This window comes from Pelobates fuscus, chromosome 13 (genome assembly GCF_036172605.1).
Source record: "Pelobates fuscus isolate aPelFus1 chromosome 13, aPelFus1.pri, whole genome shotgun sequence".
Classification (NCBI taxonomy): Eukaryota; Metazoa; Chordata; class Amphibia; order Anura; family Pelobatidae; genus Pelobates; species Pelobates fuscus.
In genome coordinates, this window is record NC_086329.1 from 27,519,946 (window position 1) to 27,539,412 (window position 19,467).

General features: G+C 43.7%; 1 protein-coding gene across 1 annotated transcript in view; it reads left to right on the plus strand.

Annotated features, from left to right (window-relative positions):
- The first annotated feature begins 2,889 nt into the window (after positions 1-2,889).
- The window catches only part of FMN1 (formin 1), a 130,990-nt gene continuing 114,412 nt past the window's right edge, over positions 2,890-19,467 (plus strand). Inside the window, exons 1-2 of the mRNA XM_063439910.1 lie at positions 2,890-4,536; positions 4,745-4,862. Of these exons, the coding sequence (XP_063295980.1) occupies positions 3,013-4,536; positions 4,745-4,862 (1,642 nt within the window). The 5' untranslated portion in view covers positions 2,890-3,012. The remainder of the gene's footprint in view (positions 4,537-4,744; positions 4,863-19,467) is intronic.

Consider the following 19,467-nt stretch of genomic DNA (forward strand, 5'->3'; position numbering starts at 1 on the left):
TACCTATTTATAATTGTTATGTGGATACCTAATAATCTGTTTGTTTATTTAAACTAAAATTAGAATGACAAACTTTAAAATAGCTTTTTTTGATGAATTTGTTATTTAAAAAAATGAAAGGTACCGCATAAAGTCACCTAAAATGTATCCTTGTGTATTGCAACATTACACGTCAGTTTAACAACATCTAATGATGGTATCTAAACTATCCTTGCTGCAGGTAAACATAATCACTTTATTTCCGTGCAGGAGGTGGGACTATCCGGAGAGAAACTGCTGCAGCAACTTACACCCAGACTTTCTTGAGTGAGAATATCGGTGGAGCGACTGATATCAAACCAAACTGGGAACATGAACCAAAACCTGATAGAAATATATTACATCTGAGTTTGGAAATACATGTAAGTGTAAATTTAAAAAAAAACACTATTTTAAGATTCAGAAAATAACTTATTTGAAGTGTTCAACATCCTTTTGCAGCCATAGACATTTTGCAAAAACAAAATGAAGTATATGAATAGAATAAAATATTTTGTTTTGTTTTGAAATCTGAATCCTTAAAGGAGCACTATAGGGTCAGGAACACAAACATGCATTCCTGACCCTATAGTGCTAAAACCACCATTTAGGTGACTTGCTTCCCCCTTAGAAAAGGTAAAAACTTTATTTCCAGCTCTCTATGGATCTGCAGGTGCTGGCCCAGCCCCCAATCTGCCTCTTTGGCTGACATCATCACAGTTGATGTCAGCCAATCCAATGGTTTTCAATCAGCATCCCCTCATAGAATTGCATTGAATCAATGCATCTCTAGGAGGAAAGTTCAGTGTTTCCATGCAGAGCGTGGAGACGCTGAACATCCGTGTTGCCTTCCCCAGAAAGCACCTGTTGTGGCCACTGGAGGTGTCCCTAGGCTTTAAAGGGAATCTCCAGTGCCTGGAAAACAATCAGTTTTCCTGGCACTGCAGGATTCCTCTCCCTCCCACCCCCCAATCCCCAGTTGCTGAAGGGGTGAAAACCCCTTCAGTGACTTACCTGAGGCAGCGACATGTCCCACGTCACTGCCCGCTCCTCCCCCGCCGCTCCACCTTCTGCCTATGTCGGCCGGTGGGCGAGACTGATCCCGCCCACCGGCGGGAGGAGACCTAATGCGCATGCGCGGCAATGATGCACATGCGCATTAGCGCAACCCATAGGAAAGCATTGAAAGCGATTTTTCAGTGCTTTCCTATGGGGAATTGAGCGACGCTGGAGGTCCTCACACAGCGTGAGGACGTCCAGCGACGCTCTAGCCCAGAAAACCAATGGGCAGAAGTGGTCTGGGTGCCTACAGTGTCCCTTTAATGTAAACACTGCCATTTCTATGAAAAGACAGTGTTTACAGCAAAAAAGCTGCAGGGACTGACTACACTCCCCAGAACAACTACATAAAGCTGTAGTTGTTTTGGTGGCTATAGTGTCCCTTAAAACGCATATAATAAGGTTACATGCATGCTCTAGGTCACCTGGGGCTCTGTTCTATTAGGAGAGATAAAGCCTGCTAGGTAAGTTTTGTTGTATTGCTCTGCTGCTCACTTCCCTGTTATTTTACACAATTTAAGTTTAAAAATCTTTTGTGTCCCATAGTAGCCATTTGATGGCTAGATTGCCACTACCTACACTAGAATAAGGGTTTCCTGCATGTTCCCTGCTGTTATAAATCCCTTTATAAGTACCTTGAATTCTCATCAAATCACACTGTCTGAATTTACTACTAGTTCTCATCCATTAACACCTTAGTGAATAACAATGAATAATGCAGGTGAAGCCATAATACAGGCATCTAGCCTGCCCTTGTCTGACAGTCATGGGAGTTGTACTTCTGAAGCAGCTAGAGGTCTCACTTTAATGCCATCCTTGTGACTGGACACATCGTTTCCCAAGAAATCAGCTCTATGCACTAAGATTAATGCACTTGTATTAATCCTATAAATATATTCTACATTAATACAAGTGGCTGGCTGAGCATCATGGGAAATGTAGTCCTTGGTAACTCTGGTTTGTTTAGTATGCAGCACTGAATTTTCTGCATAGCTCTCCCATTAGTGTTTCACAGCTGGATTATTAACCACTAATATTTACACAACTGGCAAGAATGTTGTGTGTAATTGGGATAAGCTGTCAGGCTGATTCCTGGTCAAAGACTTTCTGGTCTGTTTACTTTCTCTGCCTTCTCAGTCAGTGGGTGTGGTATGCGGCCTGCTCTAAATACCTGTTACCTGAAAATAGGGAGGTTAAGTAATTTGAAACCAGCTTTTTTCATGCTGTCTCTGGACGATGACATTTACATTCTGCAGGAAAGCTACAGTAAAGCGGAAGAGGGAGATTTCACTCTATTTGAGTCTGCCTGCCTGTGAAGCAGAGATCTTACTCAGAATTCTTGGCTTTTGCGGTAAAGTTTGTTCACTCCACTTATGCTGAAATCCTGCTGATTGCTTCCTTTGTGGTTTTAACTTGAACTCCTAGCTAGCCTGGATTTTACAGGAGGCAATCTGAAGCCAGAAGGACACAGGAAATCTTTCCTCAGTGGTCATGCAAGCCAGGGCTCACAGAGACTGTGTATCATTTGTATGTAATTAAAACGACCAAGCAACTAAAGAGCTGCTGTTTTACAAGCAGGAAATAAGAATCCCCAGGTTACTGTTCAGAATTTCCAACTGACAGAAGTAACAAACCTGGTTTTATTTCTTTTTAATTTTAGCCGCACCAAAAAAAACTATTAATTCGCCTTAATTTTGAGTAAAGAACTTAAAGTGCAAGCACTCATTATTCTCCTAAAAACATTTTATTTCATGTTTTTTATTTTACTTTTAAATTCCCTACATCATCTTTTAAATGAATATGGAAGATAGAATGACTAAGCGACTCTGTTTCTTTGCTTTGTTTTAAATGACTGTACCACAGTGCTCTTGCCAGGATTGTTGCCCATGAGGTCCAGCCCACACTTTCAATAGAAGATCAGATTAAACCGGAGATATGGAAGTGAAGGAAATTAATGCCACTAAGACTCAGACTACTGTGAATCTCTCAGCTCCTGTGCACGATGAGGGCGGTCCATCGCTCCTGGGTAAATTTTCCTTAAAGTCGTTTTTTGGAATCACAACAAAGCCAAAAGAAGAGAGTGCTGTTCTGAAAGCATTCAGATCCCTTTCAATCAAACCAGAGGTGCAGTCAGACACCCCTGACTTTACTCCGGAGGAAAACAACGTAAATTCTGGAGCACACCCTGACACAGAGCTAGATGGAACAAATGAATCGGAGTCTGTTAAAGTAGAAGCAACCTTGAGAAATCAGGAAACTGAGCCGGTAGAACATTCAGACTTGAATTTACAGGATCCGGATGATTTAAACTGTAAAAAGGAGATGGATTCAGAAAACAATTTGGAAGAAGTTAAGTCTAGTGGAATTGACATGGAAAACCTAGAAACTCCTCAGATGGATAATCTGGGTGGGACTGAAGTCCACATTTTACAAGAGCAAAATGATGAAAAGAAGGGAGTAGACACACAGCGTCTGGAAGCCTCAGACACTCTTGAAGATGCAAGCACTGCCATGCGAACGCTTCATAATAGCAGTACCTCGCTGTCTGTCAAGGAAATCAACGACCAGGATGGTCTGCTTGTACATGGAACTCTTGTGCACACAACAAGTGATACAGACTCTGACAGCGAGAGCCCTTGTAAAGTCACCGGACAGAATACAACAAAGGATCCAGTGTCCAAGGATTACTCTGAATCACATGTATCCCTAAACAATGATCTCCAGCGGGAACCAGGAGCACAAGAGCAGGAAAGAAGAGATTCTTTTCTAAAGGAAAAAAGCAAGGAGGAAATCAGTGCAAACATGCCAGATGGTAAGGTGTCCAACATGGAGGAAGAGAGCATCACAGGAGTGAAAGAAGATGCCAGTGGTCCAGAGCCTGGTAAAACTTTGACTTCCTCTGATACTCAGAGCGAAAAGACCTTCCAGCTACCAGCTTTCTTTAGTGGACTTCGCGTGCACAAGAAGGGTTCATCTGTAGAGGAGAAAGATACCCTGACTGTAAAAGAAGGGGACAGTGACCTTGCGCTGCTAAAACTATCACAGCCAGTGCAGAAGTCCAAACTGCCCGATGTGTCTCCTGTCAGGAGAAGGGAAAGTAAGAGAGCATCTGAACCCAGGGCAAGTTCAAAATTCATGGAGCAACTGTCCCTGCTTCTAAATTTTGATCAACCTAAACAAGAAGAGACCGAGGACAATGCATCTCCAGAAGAAAGTCCAGAAACCAGCATAGGACAGGGTTTGGAAGTTGAGTCAGAGGTCAAGACAGAGCCTGTATTACAAGAGTCCGCTTTAGATGCATTTAGGTCTTTTTTCACAGGTCCACCCAGAAAGCCCACCAAGCCAGTGTCTCCTGATTTGGAGACAGTCAAGCGCAAGCAGAAGAATGAGAAGGAATCTCTGAAAGCAATCTTTGACAAGGCCAGAAACACGGATGCTGACAACACCGATAAGAAAAGTGTAAGGCTTATATAATGTATATCTTGTCTGTATGTATGTATGTGATGCATTCAGATGCCAAAGAAGGAGAATAATTTGTCAGTTGGTTTTGTGTTTGCGAGACGCAGTTGTTGTTTGCAGTCTCCTAATTTAAATGATAAATCAGCTTGAACAAATTTCCCTTGTTAAGCCAGCATATAAAAATGCCTGTTACTCTTGCTTGTTGCAGCCGGACCATAGCCCGTCGGACCCAGATGACAGGACACCAGGGAGACTGCTAGCTGTGTGGCCGCCGCCAAAACCAAAAGATGAGGAGGACAAAGTGGGTCTGAAGTACACTGAAGCAGGTAGGTGAGCATCTACAACATTTTGGAACTTTGCTTTTAAAATTTTGTTGCAGCCTGAGTCTAGGAAGCCTAAAGAAACTAAAAACAGAAGCTGTGCTGTGTTGTATTACAAAGGTCCTGGCTGTTGAACGACAACCCCTATGATGCTTGTCCAGCCCTATATCTTTTAATGCAGCATGGGAGTTGTAGGTTTGCAACAGCTGGAGATCTACCTGTTTGGCCAACCCTGACTCAAACGATTTTATTTTGCTGGGATTTGATCAATGTTATCCTATGACAACCAATTGCATGGGCTGATTTTATTTATAGTAATAAAATGCAATAATGATTTATAATACCGTACACATTATGTTATCCTAATGTAATCATTGTTAACAAGTTACTATAGACAAAGAGCTGTTCCATGTTGTTGTTTGGCTACAAATGGTGTGTGGCTTTGACTTTTATGTTGAAAATAGTTTTATTTGGTGTATGACAAAAAGGTGAGCCGTATAGTAAATGTCATTTTGGTTGTAGTTTTTTTTTGTTTTTTTGCTAGAGTGGTGTTGGGCACTGTCCTGTAGTCTCTGTTTTGAGTAAAAAAAAAAAAATATTTGCCTGTAAAGTAGTGGGAATAAATGTGAAGACATTATGTGCCCTGATAACACTTTTTATTAAGGAGTTTTGCTTATTTGTATTTGGAAGAATTAAGAACAATGGGAGAGATTCATCAGTGTTCTTCAAATTGTTCAAAGTACTAAACCTCGAACAATCACCATGGAAACCAGGGACTCCTCCCGTTTTACATCTTAGCCCTACTTTTCAGAACACAGCACGTTGGTCTCCTCCATTGTGACCTGAAATGTTATGGTCTGAGGAAAGGATGAGATAGTGTAGACTAGAGACATTATTATTATTATTTATATAGCGCCATCAGATTCTGTAGCGCTGTACAATGGGTTGCCACAATGCTGTATATACAAATGCCATTTATGAAATCTGAATTGTAATAGACAGAAAGCCTTGGAAGTGCTATGTATGGTATTGACATGCTGCTCTTGGAAACCAGCTGTGATTAATTTCCTTGGAGCTGAATTCATAGCTGTTCTGCAAAAATGTAACATGGAGATCCTGGTAGAATATATCTTTTGTGTGCAATAAGAAGGGTAGCTTTGCTGTTGCTGTTGACTTGTGTACATGCCACATATATGTGTTTTTTTTTGGTCGTACCTGGTTTTTGTTTTATTACAAGCATCTGATGTTTGCTTATTAGAAAGGCTTGAGAAAGACATGTCACTATGACTACTGGGGTGTTTGTATATTCAGTGATTAAAGGGAAACTGTCACTTCTGAGATTTACTTAAAGGGCCACTATAGTCACCCAGACCACTTCAGCTCAATGAAGTGGTCTGGGTGCCAGGTCCCCCTAGTTTTAACCCTGCAGCTGTAAACATAGTTTCAGAGAAACTATGTTTTCACTGAGGGTTAATCCAGCCTCTAGTGGCTGTCTCCCTGACAGCCAGTAGAGGCGCTTCCGCAATCCTCAATGCTAAAATCGCATTGAGGACACGCTGGACGTCCATAGGAAAGCATGAGTAATGCTTTCTTCTGGGCGGTTTGAATGCGCACGTGGCTCTGGCCGCGCATTCAGAGCTGACGTCGGTAGGGGGAGGAGAGGTCACCAGCGCTGAGGGAGCCTGGCACTGGATTAAGGTAAGTGGCTGAAGTCGGTTTGTTTTCCTGGCACTATAGTGCTCCTTTAATTGAATAAACCCATGAAAGTCACCTATAATTTGTTTTTATTTTTGGTTTTTTGTCTGTGTTTGTTTTGGTTTTTCCCTTTTAAATGTATGTTCGAGTTAGGATATCCGATTGGGACAAAGCAAAGACAGGGCACACATTGCAAATCAGCAGGAGAAATTAAAATGTTGTTGCATTTCTCCTTCTCTGTATACTTTCTCTGTGCTGCCTGTCAGGTGCAAAATAAAATAATTTTTTTTTTTTTTGGTGTGCTCATATGTTACACTTCACCCATAAGTCCTTGAACAGTTAATTTTGTGTCCACTAAGGGAGGGGGGTGGTGAGGAGAACGTGGGAGGGTGGGTGAGGAAAATGGGGAGGGGGGGGGGGGAGAAGAGTCCACTAAGGGAGGGGGCGGGTGAGGAAAATGGGGATGGGGGGGGGGAAGAGTCCACTAAGGGAGGATGGGGGTGTGTGAGGAGAATGTGGGGGGGGGGAGGGGGGAGAGACCACTAAGGGAGGGAGGGGTTGTGGAGAGACCACTAATGGAAAGGGGGGGGGAGAGGGGAGACACCACTAATGGAAAGGGGGGGTAGAGGAGAGATGACTAATGGAAAGGGGGGAGAGCAGAGATGACTAATTGAAAGTTGGGGAGAAGAGGAGAGACCACTAAGGGGGGGGGAGGGTGGAAGGAGAGTAGAAACCACTAAGGGACAGGGGAGGAGAGACGACCACTAATGGGCAGGGGAGAGCTCTAAGGGACACAAGGGAGAGCTCTATAGGACAGGAGGCAGGACAGGGAGCTCTTTCACACTACATGCGCACACACACTATACATACACAGAAACACACAATGCATCCCTACACACACAGAAACAAAACATGCTTCCCTTACACACAATGCATCCATTACACACACACACAATTCAACCCTTACACACAAAGACAATGCATCCTTTGCACACATAAACAGAAACACACAATGCATCCCTTACACACACACACACACACACACACACACACACACACACACACAGAAACACCATGCATCTCTTACACACACTCAATGCACCCCTTACAGACACACACACTGCATCCCTTACATACACAGATTCACACAATGCATCACTTACACACAACCAGAAACACACAATACATCCCTTATACACAAACACACTGCATCACCTACACAAACTGCTATCCCTATACACTTCATTCCATAAGCGCACACACATTAGATCCTCTACAATAACACGTAACACATCCCCTACACACTCCACTCCCTGTGAGTAAACTATTGGGTGATACATGTAGGTGGACTTATGGGTGGGCCTTATGGGCATACTCATAGTCAGGCCCTAGGGCCCAGATCTTGATCTGTGTAAGGGGGCCCCCAAAAATGGAGCTGCTTCCTGTTCTCCCAGAACATTGAATTTTGTGACCACAGTTACAAACCGCCTCCAGAGATCCTGTTCTACACAAGACTAGTGGAGCCAAACTGCAGCAAGAGCCCATCATCATCCTCATCTGGTTGTAAGTAGGCAATCTAGTATATTATTAGTGACACTCATCTCTAATTTACCTCACATTAAAGGGACACTATAGTCCCCAGAAGCACTGCAGCCTAATAAAGTGGATCTGGTGTCTATAGACGGTCCCTGCAGGCTTTTTAATGTAGACACACACTGTGTGCAGCCCTGGCGTTAGTTCATATGGCTGATCGTATGGGTGGGGCATTGTGATGTCACATGGGGCGGGCGTCAAATTTTTTCTTTTGCCTAGGGCGGCAAAAATCCATGCACTGGCCCTGATCTAGTGTGTGTGTGTATAGGGGACCCAGAGTGTGCATAGGAGACGTGGTGTAGTGTGTGGGTGGGTGTGTCTGTGTAAGGTTTCTAGTGTCTATAGGGGATCTTGGGCATAGTGTATGTGTATGAGGGGTGACTATTTTATTTTTTATTTTATTATAAATGTTATGTCCCCCCTCCCTTCTTACCTTTGGCCTGGTGTTTGTGTTTAGTTGAAGCAGTGTGTTTTTGTGTATAAGCGATGTATTGTGTGGTATGTACTATAGTCTTCACATGGACTTTTTTTTTTTTTATATTTTCTGAAAAACTATTATGCTATGACAATTTTTTTCAATAAATATTTTGTCATTAAATAAAGAAATAAAATTGTATTTAGAAACGGTAGAGCCGAACTTTCAGGCTGATCATGACCATACATGGGCTCCCCGTCTGTTTTGACAATTTTTCTGAGAAAATATCCTGCTACTGATCTGACATACACACCTGGGCGCAATCTCTACGTTAGAGTTGCCTTAGCGAACTTAAATACCTCACTCTTAGATGAAGTTGTCTGGGTATGGTGTCCCTTTAAAGGGGGACTGTAGGCACTTTAACAACTTCATCTTTTGATCAGTGTAGTAATTTGCCTCCAGGATTTTTAAGGATGCCTGTCTCTGACCCATTCGTTTCACAGACACACTGTAAGACATTACACTACAAAAAGTGTCCATAATTTCTTGATGCACAACAGATTGACATATATTCTTTCTACACCCACTGACACACGATTTGCAGGCTGCAGAAGTCAGGAGACACACCGTGACACAACCTCAGGAGAAAATGTACCTTTTGTGCATCTTTTTAGCATCTATGCAGGATGTGTGCATTTTGTGCAATGGTACAGTAAACCACAGAATAAATAAGTCAGATTTGCTTTGCAGAGTGTTACACAGCTTGTAAAAGGAAATCTGTAATAACAATATCATCAGAAGAAAATGTACTATAGATATGATATGGGTAAGATTTTCTGGTTAATATTTGGAAAACGGAGATGCTTGACATGAGATTAAATTACTTTATTTTGTTCGCTACACAAATCCGATTGGCGCTCAATAATAAACAGGGTTATTCATTAAAGGGTAAGGTGTCCGAATTTGAAATTAAGGGGCCAAAATACCTGAATTGAAAACACAGATGGTTTGTAAGTTTTACTGCAGTGATGTGAATAACAGTGAAAAGTGCAACATTCCATGTCCATTTTGATACAGCACTTAAAGTAGGTAGTGTAACTCAGGCATTTACATTTGCTTATCTTATAGACCATTGCTAGTCAGGAGGAGACTATATTTAAAAGAACTACTACAACAAGAGGACATAGTCTTAAACTAGGGGCAAAGGTTTAAAAATAATATCAGGAAGTATTACTTTACTGAGAGGGGTGTGGATGCATGGAATAGCCTTCCAGCTGAAGTGGTAGAGGTTAACACAGTAAAGGAGTTTAAGCATGCGTGGGATATTTAGAAAAGTATTTAGAAAATTGGGCAGACTAGATGGGCCGAATGGTTCTTAATTGCCGTCACATTCTATGTTTCTATGTGATCTCAAATACTCTGCATAGGATATATAAACCATTTTTGCAATCATTACAAGACTCCTACCGGGAGGACGAAGAGTAAAACAAAGTGGAAAGGAAAGAGAGATAAAATGGAAATAAAGTAGAACTGAAGAAAGGACAGTAGTATGAGGGGTAGTGCATGTTGTCAAGTTTCTGCAAGTGTTCTGTGAGCAGCAAGAGTCAGTCTAAAGAAAACTCATTCTTAGAGCTTGTTTGTAAAGGAAAGATGACCAATGGTGTCGGCTGCTGGATAACTGCCTCGCATAGGCTATTGACCTCTTTCCAGAAAGACACTAATTGAGGACCCATGTTTGCACAAACCAACGTAAAATGCACACACTAAAAAAAGGGGAGAATACTTCATGCAGGGTGCTCTAGAGAGGGGGGAAAGGCCATCCCTGAAGACATCAAATGGGGGGGGGGGGGGAATACATCTACTGAAGTTTCTTCTAAAAGGCAGTCTTTATTTGAAACAAGGAAGCAGAGACAACGTTTCGGCTCCTCTCTGAGAATTGACTTGATAAAGGCTCAGAGAGGAGCCGAAATGTTGTCTCCACTTTTCAAATATAGACTGCCTTTTAGAAGAAACCTCAGGTATGCTTGGATATTACTTTTTTTTTTTTTTTTATTATAATTGAGAACCAGGCCAGCATAGATCATGAGATGTACGTTACATGTGGTGGAGGGTGACTGGGTTAATATACCATACTCCTGTAGAGTAACACATACCGTTACCTAAGCTTGTTTTCCCACATGTCAGTCCAGTCATCACCTGTTATCTCACCTCTCAGTTCCTCCTACCACCACCTAACATAAGGAATGCTCCTCCAGTCAACCGTAGTGGCCATAGAGGATTCTAGTATAGAGATCAGACCTTTTGATCTATGTGTCCTGCAAACATATCATCTTGTAATAAGTCAGATCCTGGTTTGCAGTGGCATGAACGTCTTGCTTCTGAGCATATTGTGTTGTGGCAGGATGGCTTAACAAAAAACTCCAAATACAAGCATTAGGATAAAAGGTAATGTGGTTTATTATAGCTTTTTTTTTAAAAGGTACACAGTGCTGTGCCTCACAGTGATGATAAAACTGAAGAAAACAAATACTATTCAATCTTGGAGACTAACTTTAACATTAGGACATTCAGCATCTTAAACGTGAGGACAACCTGTGTCCGAGAACCTCATAAGAAAGCAGTGAGACAATGCTTTCCTATGGAGAAGGCCTAATGCTTGGGCAGTGCTTGCTGCTCATGTGCTTTACATCCCCATCCATCAGCTGACTGTGGAGGAGAAAGGGCATGATCCAGCACAGAAGGAGTTTTGCGCTGGTACCGGGTAAGTGAACAAGGGGCTATCCAACCCTTTACATCTCCGGGGGGGACATCCAGCATCAGGTGTCCAACTGGCCAGCTAATCCAGTTCCCACTTATAAACAACATAACCACAGCAGGTTTTAGCACACATGCTTTTCAACAGTTCATTTTTCTTAGTCACAGAGCATAAGGCTTAACTGCCACCTTTCTCACAGTTGTCAGACTTACTCATGCCTTCAGAGCCTGACCTTTAAATTGTCAGGGTTTCTTTGCTGTTTTAAACAGCAAAACCTTTCTGTTTCAGTGATTGAGTTTGCAGCTGCTATTTCTTGAGCTGCTTCTGCTTGTTGCCACGGTTACTCACCTGTGAGTAGTAATCAACCCTGCTGCTAATCAGTTCTGCCTATTTAAGCAGCTAAGCCCAGAACCTCCTTGCCCTTGCGTGGTTTCCTGTTTCCCAGAAGTCTCCTTGTTCCTGTGTTTCCTGTTTGATCCTGGTTCCTGACTCCGGCCTTGTTCCTGACTCCGCTGCTCTCCGTGCTCCTGATCCTGGCTTGTCTGACTACCCGCTCTGGTGACTGACCCCTGCTTGATTCCTGGACTTTGCTTTTGTTTATTATTTGTTATTTATTAATAAAGGTGTGTTTGCATCTACTTCTGTCTCTGTCTGGTTCCTGGTCCCTGACATTACGCAAGGGCCATGAATACAGATGGTACAGGCAAGACACCTATACCTAACCTGCTTACCCAGTGGGACCAGCAGAACCACCATTTGGACCAGTATGCCCATCTGGATCCAGTACCCGGCCAGCCTGCGATTGCGGCCGCCTCTGCCTCACTTCCTGTTCTAGCACCGGTTGTAACCTCCAAACCTGTAGCGGCTAGAGAAATGACTGGGTCTGTCCCGCTCCCTCAGCATTTTGGGGGCGACCCAGCACAGTGCAGAGAATTTATAAATCAGGTTAAAGGATACCTTGAAACCCTGCCCCAGGCATTTCCTACAGACAGTGACAAGGTTCACTTCATGATTTCTTTGCTGTCTGAAAAGGCCCTAGCTTGGGCAAAACCTCTCTGGGAGGCGGAGAGGCCTATTATTTACAATTACCCTGAATTTGTTGCATCCTTCAATAGGGTTTTTGATATTCCAGCTCGCTCCACCCCTACTGCCGAACTACTCATGTCTAACTCTCAGGGCACAAAAACTATTGTCGAGTATGCCAGTGAATTCCGTACTATGGCAGCAGAGGGTGGCTGGAACAACGAGACCCTTGTGGCTGCCTTTGCACAAGGTCTCTCCGATGTGTTTAAAAATGAGATTGCAGCCAGAGAATTACCTAAAGATCTCGAGGAACTGATATCATTTGTCACCCTCATTGACATCAGACTCCGAGAGAGATCCTCATCCAAGGAGCGCCTGCGGAGGCCTCTTGTAAATTTGACACTGAGCTTTTCTTGCCCACCCGAACCTCCCTCACCTCCCTTGCCTCCTGGTCCGGAGTCCTCTGTCTGTGTGGAGCCAAGGCGGTTAGGCTTCTCACGCCTCTCGGCCGAGGAGAGAGCCTTTAGGAGGAGGGAGGGCCTGTGCCTATACTGCGGACACCACGGTCACATGTTAAAGTTTTGCCCGATCCGTCCGGCAAAGGGTCCGTACCCAAGATACTGTCAGGGGCAGATCTTGGGTGGTCTTTCTGCAGACCCAGAGATATGTGTGCACAAACCCTTGGTGCCTGTTATCCTCTCCTGGTCTGATTCATCCATTGAAACTCGGGCGTTACTTGATTCTGGGGCCGCAGGCTTGTTTATAGATTGTGCATTTGCAGCAAAGCACTCTATACCCTTACAGTCTCGCAACTCCCCACTAGCCTTCGAAGCCATCGATGGCAGACCAATACAGCCAACCCACGTGACCCAAGAAACCGTGCCCATATCTCTGGCTGTAGGGGCTCTACATCATGAGACGACCCAATTCCAGGTCATTTCCTCTCCATATTACCAGGTTGTTTTGGGATACCCTTGGTTACAGAAGCATAACCCCACAATTGATTGGCGCAAAGCTGAGATATTATCATGGTCCCAGCAATGCACATTGTCCTGTCTCCAGAAACCGGTCAAAGTTTTGGGCGCATGTTCTGCCTCTTCCTTACCGGCTGAGTACCAAGAATTCCAAGATGTATTTGACAAGGGTCAAGCCAGCGTTCTGCCACCACACCGTCCGTATGACTGTGGTATCGAACTCCAACCGGGTACCAATCCTCCCCGGGGCCGGATTTACCCACTGTCTGTAGCAGAAAATCGAGCCATGGAGGAGTATGTTACCGATGCACTGTCTAAGGGTTTTATTCGGAAGTCATCTTCTCCTGCCGGGGCCGGCTTTTTCTTTGTAAAGAAAAAAGATGGCGAGTTGAGACCCTGTATCGACTATAGGGGTCTCAATCGCATTACTATTAAGAATGCCTACCCCATTCCATTAATCACGGAATTATTTGACCGCCTCAAGGGAGCAACGGTCTTCACCAAACTTGATCTGAGAGGGGCATATAATCTCGTCCGGATAAAAGAGGACCACGAATGGAAAACCGCATTTAACACCAGGAGCGGCCATTACGAATACCTAGTAATGCCCTTTGGTCTTTGCAATGCTCCGGCGGTTTTCCAAGAATTTATAAATGACGTCCTGCGAGATATGCTGCAGCAATGTGTGGTGGTTTATCTTGATGATATTCTGATCCATTCCACATCTCTCGAGAACCATCACGCAGACGTTTCTCGTGTTCTACAGAGACTTAGAGAAAATAGTCTGTTCTGCAAATTGGAGAAATGTGAGTTTCACCGCAAACAGGTTACATTCTTGGGATATGTTATCTCAGATACTGGATTCTCTATGGATCCGGAGAAACTTTCGGCTGTACTTCAATGGCCTCGACCTACGGGTCTTCGCTCTATACAACGGTTTCTGGGCTTCGCCAATTATTATCGGAAGTTCATACGCAACTTTTCTTCCTTGATTAAACCTCTCACGGACATGACCAGGAGAGATGCTGATCCACAGCATTGGTCACAGGAAGCCATTACTGCCTTTGAGTCTCTCAAAGTCGCCTTTGCTGCTGCCCCTATACTGGCACACCCTAACCCTGCCTTACCATTCATTCTTGAGGTCGATGCGTCTGAGACAGGAGTGGGCGCCCTCCTGTCTCAACGTCCTAACCCAGAGAGTTCCAGGCATCCGTGTGGGTATTTCTCGAGGAAATTGAACCCGGCGGAATGCAACTACCAGATTGGTGATAGAGAACTTCTAGCCATAATTTTAGCTCTCAAAGAATGGAGGCACCTTCTTGAGGGTACTTCAGTGCCAATCCTCATACTCACAGACCACAAGAATCTAACATATCTTTCTGAAGCTAAGCGACTTTCCCCCCGGCAAGCTAGATGGGCTCTCTTCCTATCAAGATTCAATTATGTGGTTTCTTACTTGCCCGGTACAAAAAACATCCAGGCTGATGCCTTGTCTCGACAGTTCTCCCCTCCATCTAGAGAGGAGATAACCCCTACTCCTGTGATTCCTCCGGACCATATACTGGCAACCATCCGTACTAACCTCACCTCACCCCTAGGCGAGGAGATTCTGGCTGCACAAAGTAATGCTCCTCCAGAGAAACCTAATGGCCGTTGTTTTGTACCTATTAACCTCCGTACGAAACTATTGAGTACATACCACGACTCCAAAGCAGCTGGACATCCAGGCAAAAACCAGTTAATCTGGTCCGTATCCCGGCAATTTTGGTGGCCTAGTCTCCGTTCGGATGTCACCGCTTTTGTAGCTGCCTGTCCTGTGTGCGCTCAAAACAAAACCCCACGACGCCCTCCAGTGGGTCTCCTGCAAACCATACCTAATGGTGAACGACCCTGGACCCACTTGTCCATGGATTTTATCGTAGATCTTCCGGTCTCTCGTGGCAATACAGTCGTTCTCATGGTTGTTGACCGATTCTCGAAGATGTCGCATTGCATTCCCTTGAAAAAACTACCAACTTCCCAGGAACTTGCAACAATTTTTGGTCGGGAGATCTTTCGTTTGCATGGGTTACCCAAAGTGATAGTCTCAGATAGGGGTAGCCAGTTCGTGTCCAGATTTTGGAGAGCTTTTTGTACGCAAATGGGAATTCAGCTTTCCTTCTCCTCGGCCTACCACCCGCAATCCAATGGTGCAGCGGAACGAGCTAACCAAACACTGGAACAGTTTCTGCGTTGCTACATTTCTGACCACCAGAACAACTGGTCTGATCTGCTACCCTGGGCGGAGTTTGCCCACAATAGTGCGATTAATGCCTCCTCCCGGCTATCCCCGTTCCTGGCAAACTATGGGTTTCAACCGTCCGTGTTGCCTGATACGTTCTTGCCACAGGAGATACCGGCATTGGAGGGACATCTCAGGGAACTCCGTTCCACTTGGGTGCAGGTTCAGAGTTCTTTGCAACGCGCAATGCAGAACTACAAACTCCAGGCCGACCGCAGACGCCTTCCTGCACCTACCTATCAGGTCGGAGAGAGGGTCTGGCTGTCTTCCCGCAACCTACGCCTCCGTGTTCCCTCACAAAAACTGGCACCCCGATACGTTGGGCCATTTCGTATACTTCGAAGGGTTAACCCTGTAGCTTACGCACTTGACCTTCCTGCTAACATGCGCATCTCAAATGTTTTCCATGTTTCCCTCTTGAAACCGTTGGTTTGTAATCGCTACACCAACTCAGTGCCACGTCCACGTCCTGTTCTGATTGACAATCATGAGGAATATGAAATACGCAGCATCATTGACTCACGGGTCTTCAGAGGACAGATCCAATACTTGGTGCACTGGAAAGGATACGGTCCAGAGGAACGCTCCTGGGTTCCAGCCTCTGATGTCCATGCACCATCCCTCCTTCGTTCCTATCACGCCCGCTTCCCCATGAAGCCCGGACCCACCAACAGAGATGGGGGGAATCGTTGAGGGGGAGGTACTGTCAGGGTTTCTTTGCTGTTTTAAACAGCAAAACCTTTCTGTTTCAGTGATTGAGTTTGCAGCTGCTATTTCTTGAGCTGCTTCTGCTTGTTGCCACGGTTACTCACCTGTGAGTAGTAATCAACCCTGCTGCTAATCAGTTCTGCCTATTTAAGCAGCTAAGCCCAGAACCTCCTTGCCCTTGCGTGGTTTCCTGTTTCCCAGAAGTCTCCTTGTTCCTGTGTTTCCTGTTTGATCCTGGTTCCTGACTCCGGCCTTGTTCCTGACTCCGCTGCTCTCCGTGCTCCTGATCCTGGCTTGTCTGACTACCCGCTCTGGTGACTGACCCCTGCTTGATTCCTGGACTTTGCTTTTGTTTATTATTTGTTATTTATTAATAAAGGTGTGTTTGCATCTACTTCTGTCTCTGTCTGGTTCCTGGTCCCTGACATAAATATTGTAGTGCAGGTAAATTCACCCAACCTATTCCAATACAGATAACATTATGGCAATCAAAATCCTTACATGTGGTGCAATGTCTATGGACACTATGCTTTAAATGCTTTTCCTGCATCTTCATTCCATTTCACTTCATCTGCCCTTTGCTTTAATCAAGTCCGTGATATGGGTAACTTGAGTTGCAAAGTGGGGAATGCAGCTTCTATAATAGCCACCTTGTCCTAAAAACGCTTTGACCTACTTCTTCCTTACAAGGTGTGGCCAATTTTCAATTGCCTGTACCTTGGGGATTTGAGATTTTACAAGTCCCCTCCCTGCAGTATAGCCGAGATTTTTGACTTTGAAACAACCAATGGAGCATTTGGTCAGATTAGAAGTTCCTTACATTATTTAATATTGCTTATACCTTTTCCAAATGGTAGTCTCCGTCTTGGTTATGGATGACTACGTCATCTAAGTATGCTGAAGCATACCTGGAGTGAGGTCTTATAAGTTTGTTTGTTAACCCCTTAAAGGTTGCTGGGGCTCCAGGAAGCCAAAAGGGTAAGACCGTATACTGGTACAAACCTTCAGGGGTCATGAGTGCTATTTTGTCTATAGTTTTGTCAATGGGATGTGCCAATAATAGTTTGTCATGACTAGAATACTTAGAAACCTGTCCTGTGTCAATTTCTTAAGATATGGTAAACCTGTTAGATTTTTCTGTGATAAGCCTGTCTAACTTTATAGTTTACTGACCCTACTTGTTCAATAACCTCGTATGGACCTTGCCGATGAGTCTTGCTGAAGAGTTTGCTCTCTGCTATGGGAACAAAGACCATCACTCAGGCCCCCGGGTTGGAAACACTGTACTGCTTTCTGATGGTTGTAGATAACCTGTTGGCTCCTTTGAACTTTTTGTTCTTCTAACTCTACCTTCGCTATCTCTAATAAACCCCTTGGATGCCTCCCATAAAGTAGCTCAAAAGTAAAAATCCCTACAGATGACTGAGAAACCTCCCAAATAGCAAACCGTAAATATGGTAGGAGAGTGTCCCAGTATTTCCTGTCTCGACCTACAACCTTGTATGACATGTGTTTTAGGGTTCTATTGAATCTTTCTACTAACCCACAGTTTGAGGGTGTTACACATATGTCCTCAATGCTTTTATTTGTAATAATTGGCATACCTCTTTCATTAGTCGGATATAAAAGGGGTACCTTGGTCGGTTAAAATCTCTTTTGATAACCCTAACCGTGAAAATACCTGAAGCAATTCCTTTTGCTATAGTTTTGGAAGCAGTATTCCGAAGCAGAATAGCTTCTGGAATGCATGTGGCATAATTAAATGTAACCAGAATGTACTGGTTACCCTTAGTTGACTTTTCCAACGGTCCAACCAAATCCATAGCAATTAGTTTAAAAGTGTTTGTGTAAAATAAAGGGTAATGGGATTAGGGTGCCCTTAAGTGAGGTTTTGGGGCTGCTAGTTGGCAGTCTGGACATGAGTCACCATACATCCTCGACCTCTTCATATACCCCGGGCCAGAAAGAATCCGTTCCTGTTTTGTCTTGTTTTTCTTCTATTTTGTTTGTTTGTTTGTTTTACTTGCAGCCTTCAAGTGTCTCTCAAATAAATTAACCAAATATAATACCTTCCTTCTGAAATATCTGGGTACCAAGAGCTGTTCAATCTCTTAACATTCTTCTTTGATCACTCTAAAGTAGGTCACTTATAAAAATTAAATGGGGATACAACTCTCTGGATTTCCTGTTAACCGTAGTCCCCATTAATATCTACAATTTGGTTACCAGCTTTTTGCATTGTTAAATTGTTGACTTTTTCCCTACCAAATTGGTTTGAACCAATGTCCTAATCCACTATTTTAGCATTTTCTAGTGCATGGGCCTGGGGTTCAATTAATATTCCTGTTGAAGGTGTGGAATTAGTACTTGGGCCAGGTGAGGCCACACTTAACTTCATTAATCAAAGCCATTTGTAAGTTCCTAGTTTTCCTATGCTTATCGTCCCTTCTCACGCCTTGACTTGTGCCTTTTACATTTATCATATAATGGCAGACATATTATGCCACAAGTCAGAATGTATAAATGGGAAAAATACAAAATGGAATCTCCTTCATGGACTCACATTGGGGTTGTATTAGGCTTTCAAAGCCTGGGAGATTTTGCCCAGGAATAAGAGAATGGGGCAATTTTAGTCACAACTGCTACTAATTCTGGGAATGTTTGGCCAAGGTACCCTATTTCTCCTGGGAAACTTCAGGGCCCTCTGTTCAGATTACACTTTTTGGGAATTTTATAGACTGTTACCATAGCAAACTTGCGCACACAGGCTTTTGAACAGTACTTTTTCCTTAAAACCTCAGGCATGACTGCCACCTTTATCCCAGTTGTCAGACTCTCTGATGCCCTCAGAGGCTGACCTTTAAATATCGTAGTGCAGGTTAATTACATTCACCTGAAAGGGCTGACCTCTACCTAAGAACCCTATTTTTTTTTTTTCTTAAATAATAATTTTTTTCTCCTTTTGCTGGTGACAAATATAAATCATTGCTATGACAAAGGAAAAAAAGTGCAAAGGAAGAATATCCTACAATAGAAGAGTAATTTTATGACATGTTAAAAGAAGATTGCATCCATCCATAAAACATTGCATTTCTTCCCGAGCATAGCCCTGAAATAATCTGGTCATTTAGCAGCAACAACGCTGCGTTTAGGGATGACTAGATACC